This window comes from Tachypleus tridentatus, chromosome 9, assembly GCF_004210375.1.
Source record: "Tachypleus tridentatus isolate NWPU-2018 chromosome 9, ASM421037v1, whole genome shotgun sequence".
Taxonomy (NCBI): Eukaryota; Metazoa; Arthropoda; class Merostomata; order Xiphosura; family Limulidae; genus Tachypleus; species Tachypleus tridentatus.
Genome location: NC_134833.1, coordinates 153,857,570 through 153,885,504, shown reverse-complemented (window position 1 = coordinate 153,885,504; position 27,935 = coordinate 153,857,570). Strand labels below are relative to the sequence as shown.

Here is a 27,935-nt window from a genome sequence, read left to right as displayed (position 1 = left end):
AAATATAAAGCATTTTATATTCAATGGATAGTTTTAAACACCCAAGGGGATTTCTGTTTTTTAAATAAATCTATAATTAACCAAACCAGTAAAGAGAGCTACAGGTTCGCTTTAATATTACATGGCAATTCTATATTCATAGGGATTGTTAGAAAGTTTTCTAAATTTCTGGATAATTTAAATATTTTTTATAGAAAACCAATAAGAAAATGGAGCATTTAAAATCAGTTTTTATTTCATGATTAGAATAACAGTATCAAAGGAAGAAGATATCCTGACATGTCAGGAAATAACATGCAACATGTTTATTCATGAATTTATCAACAAAAGATAAAAAGACAAACTTCTGTTTTTTATTGACATATCTACTAAACACATTTATCTATTTAAAATGAAATTCCAGCAATTTCTATGTATTAGAGAATAACCAACCACTCACATAAACAGGAACTCTATGATGCTACGAGGCTGGTATTATCAACTTGCACTAAAGAAACTGACCATCCAGACAAACATGTGACTAACACCAGCTAGTAATTTTGTTTTTTTATTGTCCTCACGAAAGAAAGACATATATATACATACATGGAAATGTGAATTTTTATTCTTTTAGGATACAGTAACGGTTTTCACGTGATAAATTTCATCCTACATTGGAAATATTTATGAAGTTACAAATGGATTTTTAGTAGCTAGTATTTAACACTTTAATGACTAGATGAGAAAAACATCTTACAGAATATATTTTCACCAGGCATAAAAAACTGTAAAGAATAATATTCAGAAAAATATATTTAATAACTTTCACTATAAGACAATGTACAAAGCTCATTGTAGAGTAAGTAATAAACTAACTTATGAACTAATATACACTCGGTAAAAGTAACTTGAACAATGTACAATCATTTAAAGACAATTATATACATATCAAACCAATATATTTATAATCAATACAAATAAATTATGTAAAATAAGATAAAGCTATACATAGTATGCGATGATAACATAGTCTTACCTGAATATTTTGAAAACCAATTACTTCTCTCCTGATAAATAAAAAGTTTTACTTTGATAACAAAACAGCTGTTGTAGTTTTAATAAACAAACTTTCAAATCTTCCATCAAATGTTATGTTTTACTTTAAAATCTGTAGATTACTATAATAAAGGCTAATAGCTTGTACAGAAAATGTTTAATCAACAAGCACAAATTACAATTGTTTAGCTAATAGGTTTTATGTTAATCTTAAAAATACACAAAACATTGATTCTTATTTAGAATATGTGCACCTATGTTAATTAAAATGTTATGGAAGGAAAAGATCAAGGGTGCTAGAAAATTACACGATCAGCTCTAATAAGAGATATGCCCATTGACTACAGGTCTGGATAAACCAAAATTAATTATTTTTTTTTTTTTATATATAAAGAATAAGAAAAACTAAAGTATATTAGTACAAAGAAAGATTAACACATCACGCACTAATAGATGACACAATAAGTCTACAGAAGACACAAAAAACATTTGGCAAATTATATAATTATTACAGCCATAACTAATACACAGTGTGAACTGTGTTCTGATACTAAACCTTCTGACACAAATATAAAAATTCCAGAGGAAGATTTAATGTAGTTGTTTGAGGAAATATAACTGGTTAGGTATAGACTACACACAAATAATGTCTACACCATAGCCTCACAAACATCAATGGGGAAATTATAGTTGTAAATATTATCTGGAACATTTCTTTATCTCTGTTGCTAACAAAATTTCAAATGCAAACATGAACATGATTGGAATGGTATAAGATAATGAAGCAAACTTGAAGAGTTAAATCTGAATAATTTCACACCACATATTTATCACCCACATTCTCAGACTAAAGCTACTGTAGATCACGTGTACATAATAAAGTTCTAAATCTAAAACAACAACACTGGTAATAATAATAGTAATATGGTACAACTAAGTAAATCACAGACAAAAACTTTAACGAAGGTCAGGATTTTCCTGCACAGTTTTCTTAATGTGCAACAATATGTTGGTGTACCACTGATCCAATCTTGAGATGGAGTCGTACTCTTTGACTGCATCTGTGAAACCATCTAAATCTTGCTCTTCAAGTTTCTCAATGAGGGTCTAGATTAAAACAAATTAGGACTTTTACTGAATTATATAGTTCAACACTCTTCTGGATATGTTAAAATCTTTCCAGGAGGGATTGAAACCACAAAGTATCCATCAGTTCATATTGTAACTTCTAATGTTTTGTGAATCTTTGCAACATTTCCTGATATATATGACATTTCAAGTTTTTGTAATTAAATAATATCACTAATGATTTATCTATAAACAGATGAGGTCATACTGTTGAGTGTTCAGAGTGCAAGGAGATTTTCATATCATGATTAAAAATATATACATCTTTATCTGAAATTTAACTTTCACTTGTGTTACACCTATAAAAACATCCTAAATAAATAACAATCATTTATTGTTTCAGTAAAGCTTTTTGTTTTATGTTATTTTCTCTATACCAACTGTAAATGGACTTCATTGATTCAACAGACCTTGCAACCATTAAAAGTAGGAAATTAATCTAAATTATGCTTTTTACCTTTAAGAATAACTGCAAATTGTAACAGAAAACTGCAGTTGTTTATCATAAGTAGATAAACATTTGTAATAGTATACATATCTTTCAACTTAAAATCATTGTATTATTTCATTTTGAATAATATCTGATGATTCTGCCACACAGGTTGTAAATCACTTGGCAAACATGTAGCTCACATTACTGCATTACATAATGCATGAGCTGCTAGTAGAGAATTTCATCAGGAATTTTTATTATTTTTAACTAACAAGCTTTTAATGTTTATACTTTAGTGACTTTTATAACAATAATTAAAAATACATATGAAAAACAATAATTATATATTTCTTACGTTTTGGTTTAGTGTTTTATGGCACAAAGCAGCTAGACTATCTGTACCAAACATCTAACCGTTAAAAAGGTAAAAGTAAATTCAGTCAAATTCATAAAAGGAAATTAAAGTAAAACAAAACAAAGTGAAAAAACAAACATAAAACCAATGTTTACATCTAGTCTACAATGTTAAGAGAAAAACTACAGTAATACAAGTTGTAAAGGACTTTCTGTAGCATAACTCTAATTATCATAACTCACCAGGAAGACTACCAGGTAAGTTCAAAAACTACTGTCAGTCAACTGAAGTTCACCTTTCCAGTCCTGGTTGAGTTACTTAATGTTATGGTCAGTTTCTAATTTCAAATTGAACTAGATGAACTGTGATTTTTAAAGCGGAGCCACATTAAAAAGATGTAAAGTATAAATTAAAAAATGGCATTAAAAAGATTAATGGCCTTTAAAAAAGTAAAAAAAACATTTCCAAGGTGGACAATGTCACCATCACCAATAACAGTCTTACATTATGGATAAACCTTGGGACAGAACATACTTAAAATGGTGCCATTGTGAATCATAATGATGACATGAAAGTAAAATGTGGTTTATTGTGATCCGAGTATTACACAAACTATACACTGGTGCATCACTTCCAAATAAAAGAAAATGATGAGTTAAAAAACTGTGACCAATGCGTAGTCTAGTTAGAACAACTTCCTCTTTCCGATCCTTACGGTAACAACACGGCCAAAGTCCAATATAGGGTTTTATTTGGAAAAGCGTGTTTTCACATTACTCACTCCAAGACAACTGCCAGCTGTCATGGAGCCAAACCTTGAATACAGAACCATAGTCCATGTGTGGGACAGGCACAGCAGTGACAGTACCAGAGCAGATAGATTTAGCTGCAGTGTTGGCGAGCTCATTCCCATGAATACCAGTGTGGCCTGGTATTCAGAAAAACTGGATAGAAGTAGATGTTAAAGAGAAATGGGCCAGTTAGTTTTGAATATCGGTGAGAACAGGGTGTGAACCAATGCGAAACGATTCCAGGGCCAGTAGAGAACTAAGAGTCAGTATAAATCATACAGTTCGAGTACTGCTTAGCTTCTATGTTATCAAGGGCAAAATAAATGGCATACAGTTCATCAATGAACACAGAAGCTATAGAAAGGATTCTGCATGCAACCACTGAACCACAACAAACCATGGCAGAGCCCATACAGTCACCTGATTTCGAACCATCTGTACAAACAGGAATGGAAGGATGGTTCAAAAAACGTTCAGCAAATAACAGACAGTATTTCCAATCAGGAGTGTCTACTTTTTTCGGATGACTTAGATAGGTCACAACTGGGGAGTGTAAGAAGCCATGGTGGGATGGGCCAACCAGTTGATACAGTCATGTTATCCAAGGACAGACCCAATTCATTGAACTGCGCCAAGATACGAAGGCCAAAAGGGGCAATGGCAGACCGTCTGATCTGAAAAAGCATAAGCCATCATGGAAGGAAAACACAACCCCAGGTGGGATGCTTTGGTAAGAAATGAAGTTTCAAAGTATATAGTAAAGACAGTTGCAAATGGCAGAGGTGCAGAGAATGTTCATGAGACAAAGTTTAAGCTCGGAACTGGGGAGGTTCTGAAAGCCCCAGTGCAGAGACGAAGTCCTTCATAATGAATTGGGTCTAGCAACTTTAAGGCCGATGGTCTTGCAGAGCCATAGACCAGTGATCCATAGTCAAGTTTTGATCGAATAAGAGCACGATATCTTTAGCATAGAACGTCGATCCACTCCCAAAGTGGATGGTAGAGAGGACACGGAGGATGTTCAATGCTCTTGTACATTTGACCCAGTCAAAGATAAGCCCCAAGAACTTACTCTCAGAGACCACAGGCAGCACAACTTCACCGATACAGAGTTCAGGATCAGGGTGAATACCCCATTGGTGACAAAAGTGCATGCAAATGGGTTTAGAGAGAGAGAAGGTAAAGCCGTTTGCTGTGGTCCACTTCAGTAAACAACTGAGAGCATTCTGTAGCTGCCACTCAATATACCTCATGTTCGACGACTGACTTGAGATGTGAAAGTCGTCGACAGAGTCCGTTAGCAACAGAGAGAGGGAGTTGTTCAGTGATGGCATTAATTTTTATACTGAAAACTGTGACACTCAGAACACAGCCCTGACAGACTCCAAGTTCTTGTAGAAAAGTAGAAAGTGTCGAAGTTAGAATTTCTTGTCCATTAACAAATTTTTAATAAAAATTGGCAAATGACCATGTCACCCATATATATATGGAGGTCTTGCAAAATGCCATACCTCCATGTTGTATCATAAGCCTTCTCAATGTCAAAGAATATTGATACAAGATGTCATTTGAGAAAGGCTTCTCTGATTGACGTTTCAAGTCGAATCAGGTGGTCCATGGTGGAGCACTGTCGTCGGAACATACAATGGGTGGGTGAGAGGAGGTTGTTTGATTCAAGGAACCAAACGAGACAAGCATTAACCATTCTCTCTAAGGTCTCACAGAGAGTTTGTCAAAGCAATTGGACGGTAGTTTGAAGGAATTTTGGGATCCTTCCCAGGCTTGGAGAAAGGCAGGACAATTGCCTGGTGTCAGGCATCAGGAAAAGCATTCTCCTTCCAGATCCAGTTAAAAAACAATCAGAAGAATAGCAAGAGAAGCAGGAGATATATGACACAGCATCTCATAGTGTATATCATCAGGTCCAACTCATGTACTGTTAGACCGATGAAAGGCCAGTTAGAGTTCCACCAGTGTAAAGGGATGATTATAGTCATAGAGACAATCAGCTGGAAAAGAAAGATGTGATTGCACTGCCCAAACCTTGATGTCCAAGAAGGTGGAAGAACAAGCAGAAGTGCTAGATACCTGGAAAAGCTTTCACCTAGAGTATCAGCAATGCTCTAGGTGTCAGTAACTTCCTGGCCATCAGAGAGCAAGATCAAGAGGGGAACAGAGGGATATTGCCCACTAACCTTTTGAATCTTGTCCCAAATGACTTTGGAACTGGTGGAAGAGGATATACTGGTTGTGAATTTAATCCAAAACTCCTTCTGGCTTTGACTTCTTACCCATCGAGCATGTGCACAGGCCCACTGGAAAGTGATGCAGTTCGAGAGTGTGGGATATCTACAGAAAGTATCCCAGGCTAGTTTTTGAGCCTTCCGTGCCACGTGGTAGGCAGGATTCCACCATGGACGAGGACATAGCGGAAAACGTGCTGAAGTTTTAGGAATACATTGAGCAGCTGCTTGTATAATACTGTCAGTTACTGCTGCCACACAGTCGTCTACTGATGGCTTACAAACAATGACAGGACCAAGTTCTGCGAGAGCAGTGAAGGAGAGCCAGTTTGCCTGATCCAGCTTCAACCAGGGCACGCGGGTCGGGTGGCATCGACAACGGCCTGTCTCTCAAGATTATAGGAAAATAATCACTGCCTCGTGGATTATTGTCAACCCTCCATGAAAAATGGGAAAATAATGAAGGGGAGCAAACAGAGAGATCAATAGCAGTAAAGGACTGACTAGGTGCATGAAAGTAAGTGGAAGAACCAGTATTGAAAAGAGAAAGGTTGTGATCAGAAAGCATACACTCTACAGAGCGACCCCTCCTATCAATACAAGCACTTCCCCAGATGGGATGATGTCCATTAAAGTCCCTCAGGATGAAAGACAGCAACTGTTCAATGAGAGCATCAAGGTCTGATTTATCATAGGTCTCTCCAGACAACAGGGAGAGAGAACCAACACTGATGGCATAACCCAAGGAAAAAAGGATGGCTATGGCCTCCAAGGGTATGTTGAGTGGCAAAGAGTGTTATTTCTATACAAAGAAAACTGCTGAAAGATGACTGTATCGGCAGGTTTCAGAATTGTTTCCTGGAAGAAGAGACAAACAGGATGGTAGGAAGCAGTTAGTGTTTTGATGTCATCCAGATTAAAACCTAAATCTCAACAGTTCCATTGTATCATGGTGGCCATTTATTTACGTGTAGGCAAATTGGGCAGAGAACCCTTCTGTTTACAATCGCGTGTTTTTCCTTACTTTCCTTATTTGAGGGAGGTCTATCAACCTCCATGGATCCTGTTCTGGGTTGATTGAACAGGTTTTTGCTGTTGGAAGGGGATTCCAGTGACTGAGGACATAAACAAATGATTGTTTTGCATTATGGGGTGAGAGAGGAAGATGGATCCGAGGAAATGCATGTAACTGGAACCAAAGGATGTGAATCTTGGGATTTGGTGGAATGTATATAAAGGAACCGAGATGTGTCGAAGTTGATTCATCAACTTTAACCATGGAGCTCAAAAGACTTTATTTGTTTGGAGAACGATTCTTTAGGAGGCACAGAGATTTGTTCTGCACTCCCACAGTAGCTGTGGAATGAAGTGCAGCAGCATACGTCCAAGATGAGGAGGTGAGCAGCACTTTTGAAACTCAGGAAAGGTAATATTATGAATCGTTTTCAAATGCTGCACCTCTTTTTCTTCCAACCATTTAGGAGAAGAAAAAAAGTATGACAGGTGAGAGCCATTGCAATTGGTGCAATGAGGGTCCATTTCCCACTCATAGGCATCATGATCCTTGCCACTGCAACAAGCACGTGTCAAGGAACCACGACATGATGTCTTCGAGTGACTGAACCGTTGACACTGGAAACATCGAAGAGGGTTTGGAATGTGTGGCTGTATTCTGCAATGAAGATAACCTGCTTTGATGGTGGCAGGCAGATGTGATGATGTAAATGTCAGAATGAGGACATTGGTCGGCACCATAAATCCATCTTTACAAGTGGAGATACATCTCACTGCAGAAACTCCTCGGGTGGAGAAAACCATCAAGAGTCTCTGACTCGGGGATGTTTTTCAAATCCCTCTCAACAATAACTCCTCGTGACTAATTCAAAGCAGCATGAGGTGTAACCTCAATAGGTATATCCCCAACCACCTTTGAATGCAAGAGGAGTTCACTGTGTTGATATGTGGATGTTTCCACCAATATATCACCAGATCAAAGCTTTTTATTGACTTTGCAGAGCCAGCAAGTCCCTTTAGTCCCTTCTGAATGAAAAAGGGAAACATTTGCCCTAAAGGTTTATCTAAAAGTGAGTGAAATATAAGAAAATGAGGTAGAACAGGTGGTATGGATAGTGAGGATTGCTGCTCAGAATATTCAAGACATGGTTGTTTACCTATAGACTGTTTTCACTATTTTAAGATTTCTTAATTGGAGTATCCATAATAAAGAAAGGGAAATTTCGGTGCCTACTGACCCCACCCACCATGGAGCCCTACGAAGGGACGCACTGCAATGTCAAACAAGGACACTGCAGCAATGCCAGGGTTTCATGAGCACTATACCCAAACACCAGCATCAGATAATGTCACAACACCTGTTGAGAACATCCAACACTGGTACTTGGTTGACCCTAACCCGAGTGGACCAGCCAATTGACCCAAGGGGGCCACCCCAAGGCTGACCGTCTACAGGAATTCAAGGCCATAGTGGTGTGTTAGGGTTGGACCCCTAAAATCACCAGGATCTTCTCCTGCCCTTCACGGGTCGCCACGCACAGCAAACACGTGGGTGGATGTTTAGATCCCAGAGGAGGTAAACTGAAAGAACAGATCCTTCTCTGGAAGGTCCCCTCACCACGTACAGGAATCCACACCGAGGGTGTCTTACATTTGAACTCTTGTTTTTATGACAACTAAGATGTGTTAGTAATATCTGTACTATAATGAGTAACTTATATAAAACTTTGTACTTTAGAGAGGGAATACCTAGAGAACAAAATGTCACAGTTTAAATACTTGGAGAGATTGAAAATGTATTTAAATATTTTCATGTGAAATTAAAAGTTAATTTGTACAATATTAAAATCTGGCTTATTAACTACACTATGATGTTAAGTTTATATTAACTTTTGAATATAAAACTAAAAGGTCATGACATGCAAACTTTGATCTATCTGTAAATAAAGGTTCTCAAAAACATGCACTACAAATTAAACACATTTACCTTAAGTAATTTGCATTCTCTCGAGTCAGAGAAGGATGGACACATCTCTTCATACCTGTTAACAGCATGCTGAAAGGATAAAAATACAAACTATATTATTTTCAAACACAGCAACAACATAACCATACTATTATTGTTACTTTCCAATGTCTTAATTATATGTTTAAGTAAAAATGACATTTAAATAATGCATATTTAATATATTCCACTTATAATAAACACTTGAAAAATGAACTTAAAGGCCAGATTCTTCTTAATATTTGAGCTTTTTTTGTCAAACGAAATACATCTGTTTAATACTCTAGCATAAAGTATATGAGTTATTGTAATCTAAGTAATTGTAAGTACAGTTACTGATATAATGAACATGTAAATTAAGGGATATTATATTTTCAAATTTCGTATTACGTTTTTAGTTAATTTATAATCTTCAGACATAAAATAATGTTTACACATATCTGTTCATCTAGTTCTAAAGTCACTGTTCATCAAATTATGTAGATGAACATTATTTTTCTGATCTCTAATTTATGAAATAATGTGTCAGTCACTACTCACCTACTGATAAAGAATCATAACTCTCATTCAAGTCTTTGAATTCAGAGTTTGAGTTTTATGGAAATGTTTTCCTACTTTTGCCATTTTTCAGAGTTAATGGTGTAAGATAGTACATGACAATTTTTGTTTCTTTAAACATCAGAGTGATGAATATAGAACCTTACACCAGTGTGAAAATTAACAAAAAATACTCAGCACAAGTACACACATGAACTCTTGAAACTAAGCTTCCCTTACACAGATGTTTAAATCCTCATAGAAAATATTGACACTAATATACAACTAAATTAATACCAGCAAGCTTGTATGAGATAAAATCATAGTTATTCCACATCCTGAGAAACACAAATATTTTCTGTATACAGTAATCAGGTTTAGGTAACATTAATCATACTGAAGGTGCCATTCATACTGAAGACTCTTTTAAACTACTACTCAGACTTAACAAGTCTGTCAAGCAGACATTAATCACACCAAACAGAATGTAAAATTATTAATTTAGATTTGTGGTCAATGTCACTGAGCTCCAAACAAAATCATTAGGATCTTTGAAGTTTGAGCATGGTGTGGCACATGTACTCTACACCCCAAATCAAGTACTAATTTCATGTTGTAACCTGAACAAAAGTGAAGCTTCACTAATTTTAGCCTGTCAGTTTTCTGTCTTGGTTGTCATGGTAATTATCTATATCCTACCTTTGAGAAGCCATTTGGCTAGTGACTGACATGTAACAAAACATCTTTTCTGTACTTTTAAACTGTGCATCTACCATAGCTTCCAGTTCAGTGAATATTCACACAGAGATCACAACAAAGTATAGCTTGTGATATACTGAGGAAAGAATGTATTTAAGAAGTACCTTAACCACAGTTACAGACCCTGTTGTTCAACATTTTATATTACATTGAAATCATGATATTTCAACATATGAAAAACACGTTTTTCATGAAATAAGATGAGATAGGTATAATTAACTAACACTGTACCATATCAAGTTTCATTCCATCAACAAGGCTGCTGTGTCAAGCCTTGTTTGTATTATATCTTATTGGTTTAAATTACCATTTGATTAAACAAAGAAAAATTGCATAAACAATGAAACTTAATATAAAATTAGTTTAAATGTATTAGATATACATCAGATTAAACTCAATTAACACTTTTTAGAAAGAGTTGTCATGATTTTAACTAGCTTGGTAGTTATCTTTATTCTTCCTTAACAATCATAAATATATTGAAGCTGCAGAGTGACAGAGTGTACACACAGAAGTTTTTGGTGCATCAACACATGCAACCAGATGTCATATCTGAGCATTCAACACATGACACAGAGCTTTCACACCCCACTATTTAGTACATCATCACATGAGACAGCACTTTCACACCTGAGCATTTAGTACATCATCACATGAGACAGCACTTTCACACCCATTTAGTACATCATATTTTCACACCTGAGCATTTAGTACATCATCACATGAGACAGCACTTTCACACCTGAGCATTTAGTACATCATCACATGAGACAGCACTTTCACACCTGAGCATTTAGTACATCATCACATGAGACAGCACTCACACCTGAGCATTTAGTACATCATCACATGAGACAGCACTTTCACACCTGAGCATTTAGTACATCATCACATGAGACAGCACTTTCACACCTGAGCATTTAGTACATCATCACATGAGACAGCACTTTCACACCTGAGCATTTAGTACATCATCACGAGACAGCACTTTCATACCTGAGCATTTAGTACATCATCACGAGACAGCACTTTCATACCTGAGCATTTAGTACATCATCACGAGACAGCACTTTCATACCTGAGCATTTAGTACATCATCACATGAGACAGCACTTTCATACCTGAGCATTTAGTACATCATCACATGAGACAGCACTTTCATACCTGAGCATTTAGTACATCAACACACATGTGACACAAGGCTGCCTTGAAGAAATGTTCCTTGGCACTATACTTCAGCAGAGAGCTTTCCATGGACGATGTTCCCACCTGAAATACAAAATTTAAATAAAACCTTTCACTTTTAATGCATGAATTTCAGTAATTTCTATTCAAGTAGATTCAACAATAACTATGTTGCTATTCAAACGAAACACACTGTCAGGCTGGTGATACATTAACCTTATCTATTTCTTCATACTAGGTTACCTTTCTATAGGCTTACAACACAGGAAGCACTGGTTATGTAAAACAGTGATAGAAATCAAAGTGGCAAGTATGAAATTATTCAAAACCATGCATTGTTTAGATATAAAAGTAATCAAAAGATGGAAACCTTTAGCCAATTTGATATGACCTATACAAAATCATTTGATACCTTCGTAACTTCTAGAGTGAAGAAAGAAAACTCAAAGCAGACCATTTGTGACATAATATAACAAGTACATTGTTATATCCTCTATCCACTGCTATAGCTTTTAAGTATATTTTTTGTTATTTATATCTATGATATCTGAATATATATAAATAGCATTCAAAGCATGTGTGTGAAATATGTATAGTTAATGACTTTAAGGGTGGTTAAAATTATGTTATGGCATGCTTATGGCAAACAATTTGAAAAATATAGAAAATTCTAATTTGTTATTACATCTTTAACAATAACATCTAAGAAGGCCAGCTTATTTATTGAACTCTATAGTAAATGTATGATCATTGTTAACTACATGAATAATGAAGGAAGAATTACATTTACTATGTTCTGATATCAGACACACAATGAAAAAATTTATTTAAAAGCAGTAGTTGTAGATAAAAGTTATAAACCTACAGTCATTGACAAATCTTTCCATAAAATGAGTGACAAATAAAAAAACACTAGGGATTAACTTCATTAAAATAATCACAAAATAACTTCATTAGTTAGCCATCTCACCTGGAATCTCATAAAAAAAAAAATTGCTAAAGCATTTAGATTCACCCTTTGATTTTAGCTACCTCTTTAAACCCTTTCTGGGCATGTCATGATACTTTAGCTAAGCTAAATTCAAAACTATTAAAATCAGTTCTATCAAGTATGTTATAACAAAGTTTTAATATCTAAGATTTACTTCTTCATATTAAAAAGAAAATTTAAAACAGCAATTAAAACTGTAGGTTTTACTGTCACATGATCTGCTTTCAATTACAAGTCTAAACTTTACAGGTAATTACACATGATACTGTGAGACAATAATGTAGTCCCTCAACATAGGTGAAATTAAAGAGCCACCTGTCTTTCATTTGTTTAGCAAATTTCCAAGAACATCTTAATGAGGGTTTTATATTCTAATATTTCTAAGCCTAAGGTCAACCACACTCACTTGCAAAGTCATAGATGTGTTGCCCAGTGACAGTCCGAAGTTGAATGGCATGCTTATAACCAATAGGAAGAGCAGGTTTCATGCTATTTAGTTACAGTCTGAAGAAACATCTATCAATGTAACGATTTGTAGCACAAGAGAGAAAAAAGCTAAGTTCATTCTTCTCTTTAAGGGGTGTATTGTGCTTGGCAAGTGTTTCATTTTTTACGTATTAGTCTGCTAAACTCTTCGATTGCATTTAGAGTTTACATTTATATTTTAATTAATTAATAAAGATGTGGAATTATATATGTGAGTTTTGTATATATTTTATTGCATTGTACACTGATAAAATCTAGAATTCTAACAGAGAAAATGGAAAATGACATCAGTATTTACTTTTTCACCAACTAGTTTCATTTTTATAAAAAAACTTTCATGAGAGTTATATACCTACTTACAACATAAGTAGGCCATTGTCCAAGGGACACAGGATTACAAAATAACATTCATTCCACAAAACAAAACTGTCAACCATTTACAAACACCCAAAGATCCAAAAATGACTGAAGTTAAAGATTTAAGTTGCCAAATCAGTTGCATTAAAATACACATAGGACAAACAAGAAGGAAAAAACACCAATTTAACATAAAACATGACATCACAATGTCCTCTTTTGTAGCTGAACATTTATGGAACTGTAGTAGTAATTGACTGGAAAAACGTATATATTTTGAGAAATACAGAAACCAAACATAGAAAGGATCTTAACAGAATGTAGGTATAGCTAGAAACAGGCCCGTATCTCATGCAGGCAGTACTCACTGCCAATAGAGGGATGGATTCAATTGTTCATTAAAATGGTCATCAGAACTTTACCAAACAGTCTTTTAATAACAACATCTAAGTAATGAACGTCTGTAAATATAACAACATCTAAGTAATGAACGTCTGTAAATATAACAACATCTAAGTAATGAACGTCTGTAAATATAACAACATCTAAGTAATGAACGCCTGTAAATATAACAACATCTAAGTAATGAACGTCTGTAAATATAACAACATCTAAGTAATGAGCGTCTGTAAATATAACAACATCTAAGTAATGAACGCCTGTAAATATAACAACATCTAAGTAATGAACGCCTGTAAATATAACAACATCTAAGTAATGAACGCCTGTAAATATAACAACATCTAAGTAATGAACGCCTGTAAATATAACAACATCTAAGTAATGAACGTCTGTAAATATAACAACATCTAAGTAATGAACGTCTGTAAATATAACAACATCTAAGTAATGAACGTCTGTAAATATAACAACATCTAAGTAATGAACGTCTGTAAATATAACAACATCTAAGTAATGAACGTCTGTAAATATAACAACATCTAAGTAATGAACGTCTGTAAATATAACAACATCTAAGTAATGAACGTCTGTAAATATAACAACATCTAAGTAATGAACGTCTGTAAATATAACAACATCTAAGTAATGAACGTCTGTAAATATAACAACATCTAAGTAATGAACGTCTGTAAATATAACAAAATGTTTGAATTTCTTGTTCTATCTGCTGCTTCTTTTCATTACGACTCAAAAACCCAAATAATGTCAACTTATTTTACTTACATGTTAGTCAAGTGGATTATCCATTTTATAACTATTACTAATAACTAACAGAACAGAGAAAACTTTAGTGTAAACGATGTCATAATTACCCCTTGAATTAATGTTTACATAATTTTGGTGTTCTTTTGAAAAGATTAAATACAATATGAAACAGGAACTACCAGTAAACAACAGATATACAATGAATATTGAAGTTGAAACCTCACTGCATTTATGTTATAAACACATCATTCCCATATCTACTGATTTTCTCAATATGGACTAGATCAATTTCACTGACCATGTGACCTTTATACTCAAAATTTTTATAGATTTACTACTACTGTTTTTTGATACAGTGTATCTTCAAAATTTTTATAGATTTACTACTACTGTTTTTTGATACAGTGTATCTTCAAAATTTTATAGATTTACTACTACTGTTTTTTGATACAGTGTATCTTCAAAATTTTTATAGATTTACTACTACTGTTTTTTGATACAGTGTATCTTCAAAATTTTTATAGATTTACTACTACTGTTTTTTGATACAGTGTATCTTCAAAATTTTTATAGATTTACTACTACTGTTTTTTGATACAGTGTATCTTCAAAATTTTTATAGATTTACTACTACTGTTTTTTGATACAGTGTATCTTCAAAATTTTTATAGATTTACTACTACTGTTTTTTGATACAGTGTATCTTCAAAATTTTATAGATTTGGTACTACTGTTTTTTGATACAGTGTATCTTCAAAATATTTGACAGTCTTTCGGTAAACATGTATTTCACAAACAAACTCATTATTTCATGAAGTACTTTTAATAAACTAAACAATAATAAGGTCTGTCAATAAATGTATTGAGTATTTGTTTGAATAGTTCATGTTCAAAGCAATTTTCATGTTGAGATTACAAATGCTTTTCTTCATCTCAAAAATCTCTAAAGTCTATTAAGTACATTTCAAATGTTTGTTTTCAGTAAACATTTACATTCTATCTGTTGTTTTCTGCACCCATTGGTCAATTTAACTGACCTCATAACCACCAAAACAAATCTAAATTACTCTCCTATTCATTTATTTTAAGTAGTTTAAGTTCATAACAGTATACATTTATTTATGTTTTATTATTTTGCTGCCTTTTGAACTGTGTCAATCTAGTGTTCATGCTATTACAAATTCTAAACCAACTGGGGAACGTAGAGGCCATGTTATGCTATCAAATTATGTTACCAATAAGCTGCTTGCAGGCATTTTGAAAAAAACTTACTTTTTTTTATATTACCTAATCTAACCTTAACTAACCTAAAGAGATCCCTATTTGTATATTTTAGTTCCAGCTGTAATAATTAATAAAAAGACAAGAAGTAAAATATTTAACCAAATCTTCTTGTTGATAACCCTACATTAATACTAATGGTAATAATACACTCAATTTGTATTTAATTAAATAATGCATCAAAGAACACAGGCATAAGAAATAAAAAAATTCCCCTAACTCTCACAAATTTTCTGGCTTTCTAACTATGCGACAAGAGCTGCTACAAATTCATCCAAGTGAGCTATCTTTCCCGTGGGAACAAAGCTTGTGTTAAGAGTGAAATAGACAATTCTCCATTCAGAAAACAGTGTTATATAATTTGATAGATGAAAACATTGAATTTCTAGTGGTTACAGATGGAGAATTAAATGTAAGAACTATTAACAAATCCTGAAAGGAAGTTGCAGGTGGGTGAGACAAGAGGGGTCTCATTTCCTACTTGATAGTTCTATAAATCAAACAAAACTGAAGGTTATAAAATGTATGGTTTGTCTGAGCAAGAACAATTTTACATTGAGTAATTTATGTTGAAGTCTTGTACTTATGAGAGAGGTAATAAATAAAATAAAGAGGAGGTACCCACACAAAACGTGTCCCACGTGTCACGCTAGGGGAAATTCAAGATTTTTCACAATCGTGTTAAAAACTATGAACTTAAAACTTGTATATTATTAAAATACGGATTACTAGATAAGAGTTTTTGCTACACTAATTGGTATAGCATAAATCAAAAGTAGATCAATACAATTCTGAATGCACATCACTACAATCACATGTGCAGTAATGGGTGCCCATTGGGTCAGGGTGAAAACGAAACCAAACAAATGCAGAAAAATTTTCAAAACTAAGTAAAGGTAGGGATGCCTAACAAACCATTTAATAACAATGTAAACACAATATTAAGGATGATGTTTGTACAATTCTTAGGTAGGGATGCCTAACAAACCATTTAATAACAATGTAAACACAATATTAAGGATGATGTTTGTACAATTCTTAGGTAGGGATGCCTAACAAACCATTTAATAACAATGTAAACACATTATTAAGGATGATGTTTGTACAATTCTTACATAATGTCACAAACAATAATTAACCTATAACTGTCAGTCACAATTCAGTTGAATTCATTATGTGCGTTTCTGTTAACATTCTGCTACAATGCATGTATTATGTTGGTTTGATGCCAAACCTACTACTTTGTTTGCACTGTTTTTGAAGAACTGATATCAGCCATTCTTACATTTATCACTTTTTAGAAGGTTTTTTTTCTTTATAAACAGAGATGACACACCAACAAATATCTTATTAGAAGACCTGTTCTGCAGTAATCCCTCATTTAGGATATTTTCCTCCCCCTGTCTCCTGACTTTTTAAATTATCTTCCTCATTAACTGTGATTAAACAAACATTGTAGACATTAGCACTGATGATGGTAATTGTGCTACCAAAACCAGTTAAATGTAATCAATAATAAAGATATCTTTCATTGTGCCAAAAATAGCATTTTTGTGTTTGTACTTTTAATATAGGTTTAAACTTATGATATTCATCTGTTTGTGCTCAAATTATCTTTTATTGCCCTTTGAATCTCTCTCTCATTGCACTGGCTGTAAATTACTTAATAAACATGTAACTTGTATTACCCTACTGAATTACATGGTGCTTGTTCTTCATTAAGTTTTGATGAAATCTAACTGTACTTTTGTTGAAACTAATTGTACTACTGGACTAATTTTTTTTAATTTAAGCAAATAATGGGCTAAAGAACACTGAATAATAAGATACAATAAGCAGCCAATATCTCACAATTATCACACTTTTTCTGGCTTTCTAACTATGCAACAACAACCCTTAAAAATTCAGCTAAGCTCATCAAGTTTCCAGTAGGAATAAAAATTGAACTTTGAGCAAAACAGTTAGTTGTATAGAAAACAACATAATACATCATTTGATAGAATACAACCTTGGCTTTATACTGGTTATAAATATTGTCATATTAAATGTTAAAAAAGTATTGGCAACTCTGAAAGAGGATGTGACAGGTAGATGTGGCAAGAGGTATGATTATTTTATTTTATGGCTATATTTAAATAAGATTGAATGCTATACAAATTATGTTTTGCCTTAGCAATGACAATATTATAATAAGCAACTGACATTAAATTTCTCACTTCTCAGAAGAATGATATATAAAGTAGAGGAAAGGAGATACCTAGAGAGCAGATGTCGCAATTCCTATAGTAAGGAAAATTTGACATTGTTTTAGTAACGTTGTATAAGTTTAAAAAACTTGTATAATATTAAAATTTAGATTATTACTTATGTATCACAACCAAGTTTATGAATGTATCCTAATAAAAAAGGATTTTAATTACCACCTGATATATACAGAAAAAGATTACTGTAGCAAGTGTTAATGAAACTTTCTTGCAACAAAAAATCACCTCTCCATATTTTAAAATTATCACATTATGTATACAGGCAATAATAAAGATTACCATTTATAGAGTTTATATAGATGACAGTAGCAACTAGTGGAATTAATTTCAACACTGATAGTACTGATTCTAGGGTTATAGAGAGAATGTGGAATATGCACTTGAAAACAAGAAATAATAATACACTTAAAACAATGTCCTATAACCATTATAATCTGACTTTCTAACTAAGGAAAAAAAGTCTCGAAACAATAGCAACTTTGAATCCAAGCAAAACAATTACAAATCTATACTGAAAACAAGATCACATTTGTTAAATCTTGCTTTTCATTGGTTATAAATGATGTAATAGCAAGTTTCAGAGAGAATTAATGACAATTTGTAAAGAAAAAGGATGTGACAATAAAGCAAAGCAGTTTTACTTTCTGGTTTATATCTTTTAAAACAGATAAAATTGAAGGCTACAAAAATTAGAATATATTTTAGTATTATCTATACTATGACAAGTAACTTAAAACAAAGAACTTCAAAGAGGGGTCATGAAAAAAAAAACACAGAAGACTGAAAAGTCAGAAAAGGTCAAACTATGTTACACAGGCGAACAGAGATTAAGAATTAAATACTTCCCTCTGAAATTAAAAACTTAACACAGTTAAAACTTGATTTATTATCTACATTTTGATGCCTACTTATGCATATAAGTTGATAATAAAGTAGATTAATTAGATTTGAAATATAACTCTGAAAAACATCGATATGTCCTTTTGTCTGCTTGTATCAAGAAGATTTACAAATCTGAGTAAACAAAATAAAATGGACAAAAACACTTCAGTACCAAAACCATACAACTTTCTCCTCACTTATTTCTTACCTGTTCATAAATCTCTATAGCTTTGTCATACTGCTGTAACTGAGCCGCATACTTGGCAACATTCAGTAAGCACTTATTAGCCGAACTGGAAAAAAAATAGACCATAAACTTTTAATGGCATGGGATTCTTCTTCTTATATTAGTCAACAGTTTTAATTATGAGCATTCAATCAAAACAAAAGCAAAAATCATCACACCAACAAAATATGTTGTTCTGTAAATAATGACATGTTGGGTATCTTTGTTGATATTTATGGCTATAATACCAATATGTTAGAAGATTTGGCAACCTTAGAAGATTTGGGTTAGTCCTAAATCCCTATAATAAATTAATTCACAATAAGTATTCCTTATAACAAAAAATATATATAACAATAATAATAAAACTAAAAGTGTTAACATTTTAACAAGTAATGTTAATGAAACTATCATTAAAAGAAAGAATAGAGTATTACCTATTTACAGAACACAAACACTGTTGGTTCAGTTTATACAGTCATTACTTTGAAATACCAGAAACATCTACATCACTTATTTACACATTCATTGCCTAGTCATCATATGAACAGCATCTGCAAATTTGCTACTATACACATTATTTATTAATTATTCATCCACGTAACATTATATGCAACACATACACAGTTGCAAAACATTTGTGGTCAAATTAGTATCATTATTGTAACTGTACTTCTTTAAATACAAGACTTCTAGAGTGATATGAATGTTTGTTTTTGAATTTTGTACAAAGCTACATGAGGGCTATCTGTGCTAACCAACCCTAATTTAGCACTTAGCCTAGAGGGAAGGCAGCTAGTCGTCATCACCACAAACTGTTGGGCTATTCTTAAAAATGAATAGTGGGATTGACCATAACATTATAACACCCCTATGGCTGAAAGGACGAGCATTGTCTTAGGCTTCACCAATGTTAAGCCTTAAGAACACCATATGTTCTACAGAGGTAAATTAACTAACTTGTCTGTGTTTCTTGCTTTTGTTTGGTTAGGACTAAATATTACAGTACTTAATACCATTTGTACATAAACATACACTGTTATTTTAGAACTAATCATTTGACCTTTTTAGAAACTTTTATAAGCTTTTAGAATGTTACTGTAAAAATGTTCACTAAATTATATTTACATCCACTAAAATAAAGTTTATGTGAATACACATTTAGATAGTAAGATATGCACCCACTTTCAAGACAGACAAACTGATTAAAATGCCTCATTCATTTACAAATCATCCACATGTTATCTTAAACACATTATTCATCCACATGCTTCAAGTTTTAGTTTTTTTACAGCTATCATTATACAATGAAAAAAAAATTTTTCATCACTAAAATAAAGAGCTACTTGGAGAGATTATTCACTTGTCATTCAGTGTAATTACATTAAGATTTCTATAGGCTGTTTGTAGTTCAAGAGTAAATTTAAAAACTAATATTAACAGCTCACATTACATGCAACATTGTTGTTTATAAAAAGCAACACTAAAGTTAACATCTAGAAAGTTTTATCAAAGTTTAACACTATAGATAAATGTTAATTTTTGAATATTCTAACACACCTGCTGGATTCTTCACCTTTAAAATAATCAGCTGCTTGTTCGTAGTGAGAAATTGCCTGATAAAGAAAACATCGTGGAAGTTAAGATATGAACTAAAGAAAACATCGTGGAAGTTAAGATATGAACTAAAGAAAACATCGTGGAAGTTAAGATATGAACTAAAGAAAACATCGTGGAAGTTAAGATATGAACTAAAGAAAACATCGTGGAAGTTAAGATATGAACATAGTTTAACAACAACCTGACAGATGACACCTATCAATGTGAAAATCAAATCAATTGTTATTTATGATACTTGAAATAGAGAGAAGTTGAGATATTTAAGATTAAGTTAGTGGTTGACAGTAGCATTGAGAATAATTAGTATTAGGCTAACAGTTGTTTCTGACACTGTTTATAATTATTGAGAAATTAACAATTAATTACCAGTTCTTGACATGAACAACATTGCATCATTGGTGGTGTTAGTTGTCTAAAGAGTTTTTCATGAGCATTCACCTTTATAAAAGTAAGTTGTTACAAAATTTAACTAATTTTGTAAAGAAATGAGAAAAGGTTACATACTTGAACCTGTAACATTTTTTTCTCCTAATGAGAAACTTTTTCCGAAATTCAGAACGTAAGTCCAGAAAATATATGAAGATTACTTTATTAATGTACATTAAAAACTTTCAGTAGTAACTTTTATAATAATTGAATTATAGTGACTCTAAGGACCAAAATATCCAGGTTTATACTGATATTATACAGTCATTTTTAAAACAGCATTGTTGAGTTTCTAAAAGTGTTCTACACAAATGTTATGTCATTCTTAACACAGCAATGTTGACTTTGCAAGTGTTTGAACCTTCTCTCATTGGGCCATGGGTCAAAGGTCATGTTATCACATTTGTTGGCTCGCATTCAAAATTTTATTGAACTACTATTCCATAATTTTACATCAGTAAGTTTGGAATCAAATTGTAGATTATAATTAAAACTAATGTTATATATGAGTTACTTTCTTAGTTTAAAAGTACATATTAAAAGAGTACAACTAAACAGATTTTAGTGAGTCAAGTCGTACATATGGTTTTTTTCATATGTTATAACACAAAAATACAGATGTTTAGTTTAAATAGCTTACCTCTCGTAACTATATATATTTATGTATATATTGTTTATTATACTGACCTTCCAGTCATGCCTAGCTAACATTACACAACTTGCTAGGACATGGTGTTACATATCTAATATAAGTTGATCTTTAGTCTTACCTGTCTTGATTGTGTTTTAGTGGACTAGTATTTTGTAATGTACAGTCTCATTTAGATTATTATACATTATATATGTATATAGATTACTACTATATAGAAATAAATTAAACTTTTCCAGCTATGACCTTTGAACTTGGATGCTGCTTGACATTGCCTTTTAAAATTTCACACATGAAAAATATCAAACAAAGTTTTGTTTAGGTTTTATATATACAGTTGAATAACCAAAAAAATCATAACTACACTGATACCACAGAATTCCACTGTAATTTATTAAACTTAAGATTTGTTAAGATTTTTAAAAAATATGAAATTTTGAGCAGACTAAAAGGCACAACCTACCTTCTTGAAACCTTGGTTCGAAAGAACATGGTAGCCTTTATACAGAAAACACCACAAGGGGACATTCCAAGCTGTCGATTGGTTATATATACTTCAACGCATAAAAAGTGAATAAGGGACCGTTTCCAAAAATGGAAAAAAGTGAACAGAGCCACTGTTTGATTCAGAACATAACCCATACCTCAGCAAAATAAAAAGATACGATGTTTGTATTTTATATTCTAACTTACTAATATTGGTGATTTGAGTTTCTGATTTGTACTAAATGATGGACTAAGTATTTTGACATTACAAACATTAATTTTAAACTGCTACATTCAGCATATCACATTATTTAAATATATATTTAGTTGTGCGTTTTCAATACTTATTTATGAATTAACTCATATATATAGTAAAGTTTGAATTATAATCTATAATTTTATTCTAAACTTAGACATAAGTTTATAAAATAATATTTCAACAAACACAATGACATGGCCTTTGAGCTGTGACCCATTGCAAAAGGATCAAAATTAAAAGAAGATGCTAAGTTCCAAGAGTGCCTGACACAAATATTTCATTCTTAATATAACAAAAGGTGCCGAGATCCATGGGTGTTCTAAACAAATGTATTGTCACTCTTAACACAGCAAATTGTGCTGAACTTTCATAAGGTTCTAAAGAAATGTGCATTTTAACTCAAGCAAAATGACAGCTTTCAGAGACCTCTAAAGAAACAAATCAAGTATTCGTAACACTATCAATAATACAGAGTTCAAAAGAGTTCCACACAAATACACCATATCATTTTTGACATGATACTGAGTTTCAACAAATACATTTTTTTAACACTAACAATTTTTTAAAATTATTGAAACACTGAAATGTTAAAGATTTAAAAAGTCCTTTTCTGCTCTAGAAACAAAAATTCACTGATTTATTATCACCTTTTCAATATCAGCAATTTCGTTCTCAAATATCTCAGCAACAGTAACATGATGTTTAGCAGCAATGGTGAACCGGCCCTAGGAAGTAAAAGATTTGTGTGGATAAAGTAATAACTCAAACAAATGTTTTGTTTGAACAGTGAACTGACTGAATTTTCATGACAACTTCTGAAAGCTAAAACTTTTCAATAATTGAACTAAGATATTAAACAAATATTCTGTTTTGATTTTTTTGAATAACGACAAGCTAACATTTTATAAAAGAGTTCAATATACAATGGGGAACAGTGAGAAAATTACGATATGACAGTGCTATGTAAATTCATTCCAAGTGTGTAACATTGAAATCATGTCTCTCCATGTTACCAAATCTGATAAGCTTCCAAAACTGAGTTGAGCACTCTTTCAAAATGATACAATCGACAGTGTTTAAAAGCATGTTATTTGGTACAATGGATTTTTTTTCAATAAATAGAATATTGTAGTTACTATTTATTATAAAACTGGAAAAAAAACAGTTGAGGAAAAACATCAATTTCATTTATAAAAACAATTTATTATCCTTTACCTCTTACACAGATTTGTCTAGTCACTCTCTAAGGATGGAAACTACATACATAAATGTATCTTTGTTATAGAGTGATGACTAATATGACTTGCTTTCCACAAGTGGCTAGTCACCATAGAAGGTGTGACAGTTGGACTAGATTTAAAATACAGAATATAACTAAATTCACAGTCACTTCCAACTTTCAAAAGTTTCAACAACAAAAGTCCCAGATATAAAGTAATTTAACTTACCATGTCTGTATATATCTCAATAGCTTTCAAAAGAGAACTCACAGCCTCTGCAAAAGATTCACATTTAATACATTTAAAACAACAAGCCTTCAAATTAATATCTAAACAGATTTAGCAAACATTATAGTTCTCTACACACACACACACACACACACACAGGTACCAGATAAAAGAGCAATGTCTGGGAATGTTAGTTAGCAAGAAACTGCTTCTAAAGCTGTGACTACAAGTGTTAAGAAGTGTTCACACACTCACACAAGAATATTCTGAGGCAGAATATGTTCAAGAAATATCTTGTAGCTAGTGAAGCTGAAGTATGAAGCACAATAAAAATATTAGGATTTTAATTTTCCACCACCATGCTACCACCTTGATAATCATAAGGAATATTTAATAATAGAATTAAATGTTTTTAACCTATTAATAGTTCCTTATGAATCCTTGATTCAATTATGTTACAGAGCACCTAATAATTACAGGTCACATTTAAACAGAAGACTATGGCTATTACAATTTATCTAACTTGTTACTCCTTGAGTAACCTGTACTTTATGTAGGAAATGAGGAATTTCATTCAGTTTAATTTGGTCATTTCTTTACATGGAGTGTTGTAACAGACAAAAATATGAAATTACTTAATGGATACAATATGTGCACCTCAAGTCAGTAATTTGAGAGTTAACCCCATTGCTCTGTATTTCTTCTGGTTAGATTAGTAAACATAATTTGTAGAATAATCTGAGTATTTATCATGCTTACAACGTATGTTATGTCAACCAATAAACACCTGAACGTTTGACATACAAATCTGTGTTTAGTGGACACTTCTAACTTTCTTCAAGTCTGGTTGAATTTAATTATCAGTTATGAACTTCTATTATGGAACACAAAAACTATTCAAGATGTTTTACTGAAAATTTAAGCCACTTTCTGAACAAAGAAAAATGTTTTAGTAAAACAAACACGTTAACAATGAAGTGAATTTTTCTTTTAAATAAAATTTACAGTATTATTAACTGTTTGTTTTCTTAGCAAAGTGTGCTGAAGTACACCCTTGTGCAAATTAATGGAAACAAGACGGAAAATTACGATATTTTCATTTTTTGCGTTTTATTTCTGAGAATTCAAAAATTACTCACAAATTAATACATGATATGACCACCTTTATTTTTCAGAAGATCATTAATCCACTTTGGCATCGAGTCCACGAGTTGATTACAATCTTTAATTTTTGGATTGCGATACCACACCTCAATTACTGCCTCAATTAGCTTATCTTTCTTAGTAGTCTTTTCCCCAAAATTTTTCTTTAGAAATTGCTCAAAGATTTTCAATAGGATTTAAGTCCAGAGAGTTTCCAAGCCAGTCCAGCACCTTTATTCGCATTGTAGTCATAAAATTCTTCACAAGTTTCAATGCGTGGCACGGAGCCATATCTTGCTGAAAAATGCCAGATCCATCTGGAAATCTCTTTTTCTATTCTGGAACGACTCTTCTCTGCAAAAATTCAATGCACTGTGGTCCTAGCATCATACCTTCTATGATATGTAAGCCTCCAACACCATAGTAGCTGAAAGAGCTCCAAAATATCTTCTTCAAGGGATGTTTTACGAACTGATTGATGCGAGATTCTCGAAGTTTCTCTCCTGGAGATCTACAAACATGCAGACTTCTTTGACCCTGTATGACAAAATGAGTCTCATCAATGAATAACACCTTCCTCCATTGTTCTTGCTTCCAGTTCTTGTATTTCAGACCCCATTGATACAGTTTTTTCTTCTTTATTGAGTTGGTAAGACGTTTTTTAACTGGTCTCCTTGCCCTTCTAATGCAATTTCGAATGACGTAGTATTCGTCAAAATTTTGTCACATATACCAAAAATAGGTTGAACATACTGCAAAACACAGCTAATGACGCTGTCCATGTGAAAAAATGACCATTAAACGAAATCAGCAGGTCCAGCTAGCCTACACCAGCCACCATGCTGAAAAATACAGAGATGCCAATTACTTCAAATGACTGAGCATAATGATTGTAGACAGAGCCCTTTCACAGTTTTAGTCCTTTTCGACTTGCTAGAAAAAAGACAATCTGGTGAACGAGGCCTCTTTTTTATCTTGTGAACGATCGCATTGGTGTTTCTATGCTGCTTAGAAATCGAGAGATACCCATCTACGCGAGCGCTGATTGGCTGACAAGCACTGATGACATAACTATGGATTCCCTCACGTACCCAGTAGGAGAAGCACTGCACTTAAACTATTGGTAGACGTCAGAGATACAAATATTTGTTATTATTTCAAGCACAAACATGATTATTGCAAGTAGCCATTTGGACTGTCTTTTATTTATTATCAAAATTTATTTGTATCTCACTAGAAATTTTCTTTTCACCCCTTTCAAGCCCTGGAGGAACAATTTATCACTTTATTGTATAGGCCTATATAATATATAATAATTTGGGAGTTGCAACAAGTCGTAATAGTTGTCTGTATGAGCGTATAGTCCTAATGTATACACCAAAATCGTAATGATTACACTCAAATTGTAATGGTTGGCATCTCTGAAAATATTGTAAAGTGACCATTCATTTCAATTAATCTCCACAAGGGTGTAACCAACATAATGAAATACAAATAATTATAATTAATGTGGATCTTGTTCAAAAGATTGGTGTTGGCACACACAATTCTACAATAGGTAATATATAAATTACCCCTCAGTCAACCAACATACCATTAATTTATGTATATAAAAAGAAAAAATATCAAAAATACAAATTATCAACATAGAACACAAACAACTTCAATGATTTATAATCTGATGTCAAAATTAATTCACAGCAAGTCTTGAGCATATAAATACAATATAATCGCAAGTCCTTACCATCTTAAGATTATACTCCATTTTTATGTTCACATCTTAACCATGAGAACATAAATACTATCTAGTTTTGAGTTTTAAACTACCTTGAATGTATAAATACAGTATAATCTTAAGTTTTAACTATCTTGAACATATAAATACTGTCTAGTTTTAAGTTTCTTTCAGAGGGAAAAGTAGACATTACTTCAAATCCATCAATGGTACTTTAAACACCAAATCTAAGAACAAAAATGTTGAAATTTTACAGTGAGACTGTCAAACCTTGAGGATCCGACTTTTTGTAGCAGTTGCCTGCATCCACGTAACATGATGCTGCATTGTGACGACTGTCAACTTTCTGATGTAGTGATGCAGCTTCACAAAACGCACTTCCAGCAGCTAGGACAGAGAGAAGTATAACAAGTGACATCAATTATACACTTGCTTTTATCTAACTCATTAGGACTAACTTTAGTTTTATTATCAGGTCAGTAACATATTGAAGACCAAAGCAGTAAAATAACATTTCTTTATTAGAGATCAAAATATACTTTAAGTTTCTTCATTCATCAAATGTATGAGCTGCACATTTCCTATAAAAAATGTAGGAGTTGTAATATTAAAAAACAAAATTGTAATTTCTTAATACCAAACTTAAAAGTTTCTTTTAAATAATACTTATAACTGTCTATAGAGTATCATAAGAGGTCTTTATCATAGAATAGATATAGAAACAACAAATGTTTCTTTATTAGGTCATCAAATTAATGAGTTTTCAAAGATTAACATACAATGAAAATATTTGGCATTCAAACATTTTGTACTGAGATAGAAAATATGTATGTGTGTGTGCATGTAGATATATTAATCAGGAATAGACTAAAAATATAAATATTTAAAGTGCTTCTGACAGACTGCTAATTATAAGAGTTGGTAGGAGAAAAATTTACCCTCACTGGCTGACTTCTGAATTATGACATATACTAACAGACTATGTGACGTGAAGTTTCTAATTTATTCTGACAATCTACATGTATCTAGC

The 27,935-nt window shown here is 32.6% G+C and overlaps 1 protein-coding gene across 1 annotated transcript in view; it reads right to left on the bottom strand.

The window, feature by feature from the left end:
• Positions 1 to 534: 534 nt before the first annotated feature.
• Positions 535 to 27,935, bottom strand: part of alphaSnap (Alpha-soluble NSF attachment protein) — a 31,670-nt gene continuing 4,269 nt past the window's right edge. Inside the window, exons 3-10 of the mRNA XM_076458026.1 lie at positions 27,176 to 27,292; positions 24,028 to 24,074; positions 23,227 to 23,304; positions 20,700 to 20,755; positions 19,122 to 19,206; positions 11,465 to 11,569; positions 8,987 to 9,055; positions 535 to 2,142 (exon numbers count right to left, since the gene is read on the bottom strand). Of these exons, the coding sequence (XP_076314141.1) occupies positions 1,993 to 2,142; positions 8,987 to 9,055; positions 11,465 to 11,569; positions 19,122 to 19,206; positions 20,700 to 20,755; positions 23,227 to 23,304; positions 24,028 to 24,074; positions 27,176 to 27,292 (707 nt within the window). The 3' untranslated portion in view covers positions 535 to 1,992. The remainder of the gene's footprint in view (positions 2,143 to 8,986; positions 9,056 to 11,464; positions 11,570 to 19,121; positions 19,207 to 20,699; positions 20,756 to 23,226; positions 23,305 to 24,027; positions 24,075 to 27,175; positions 27,293 to 27,935) is intronic.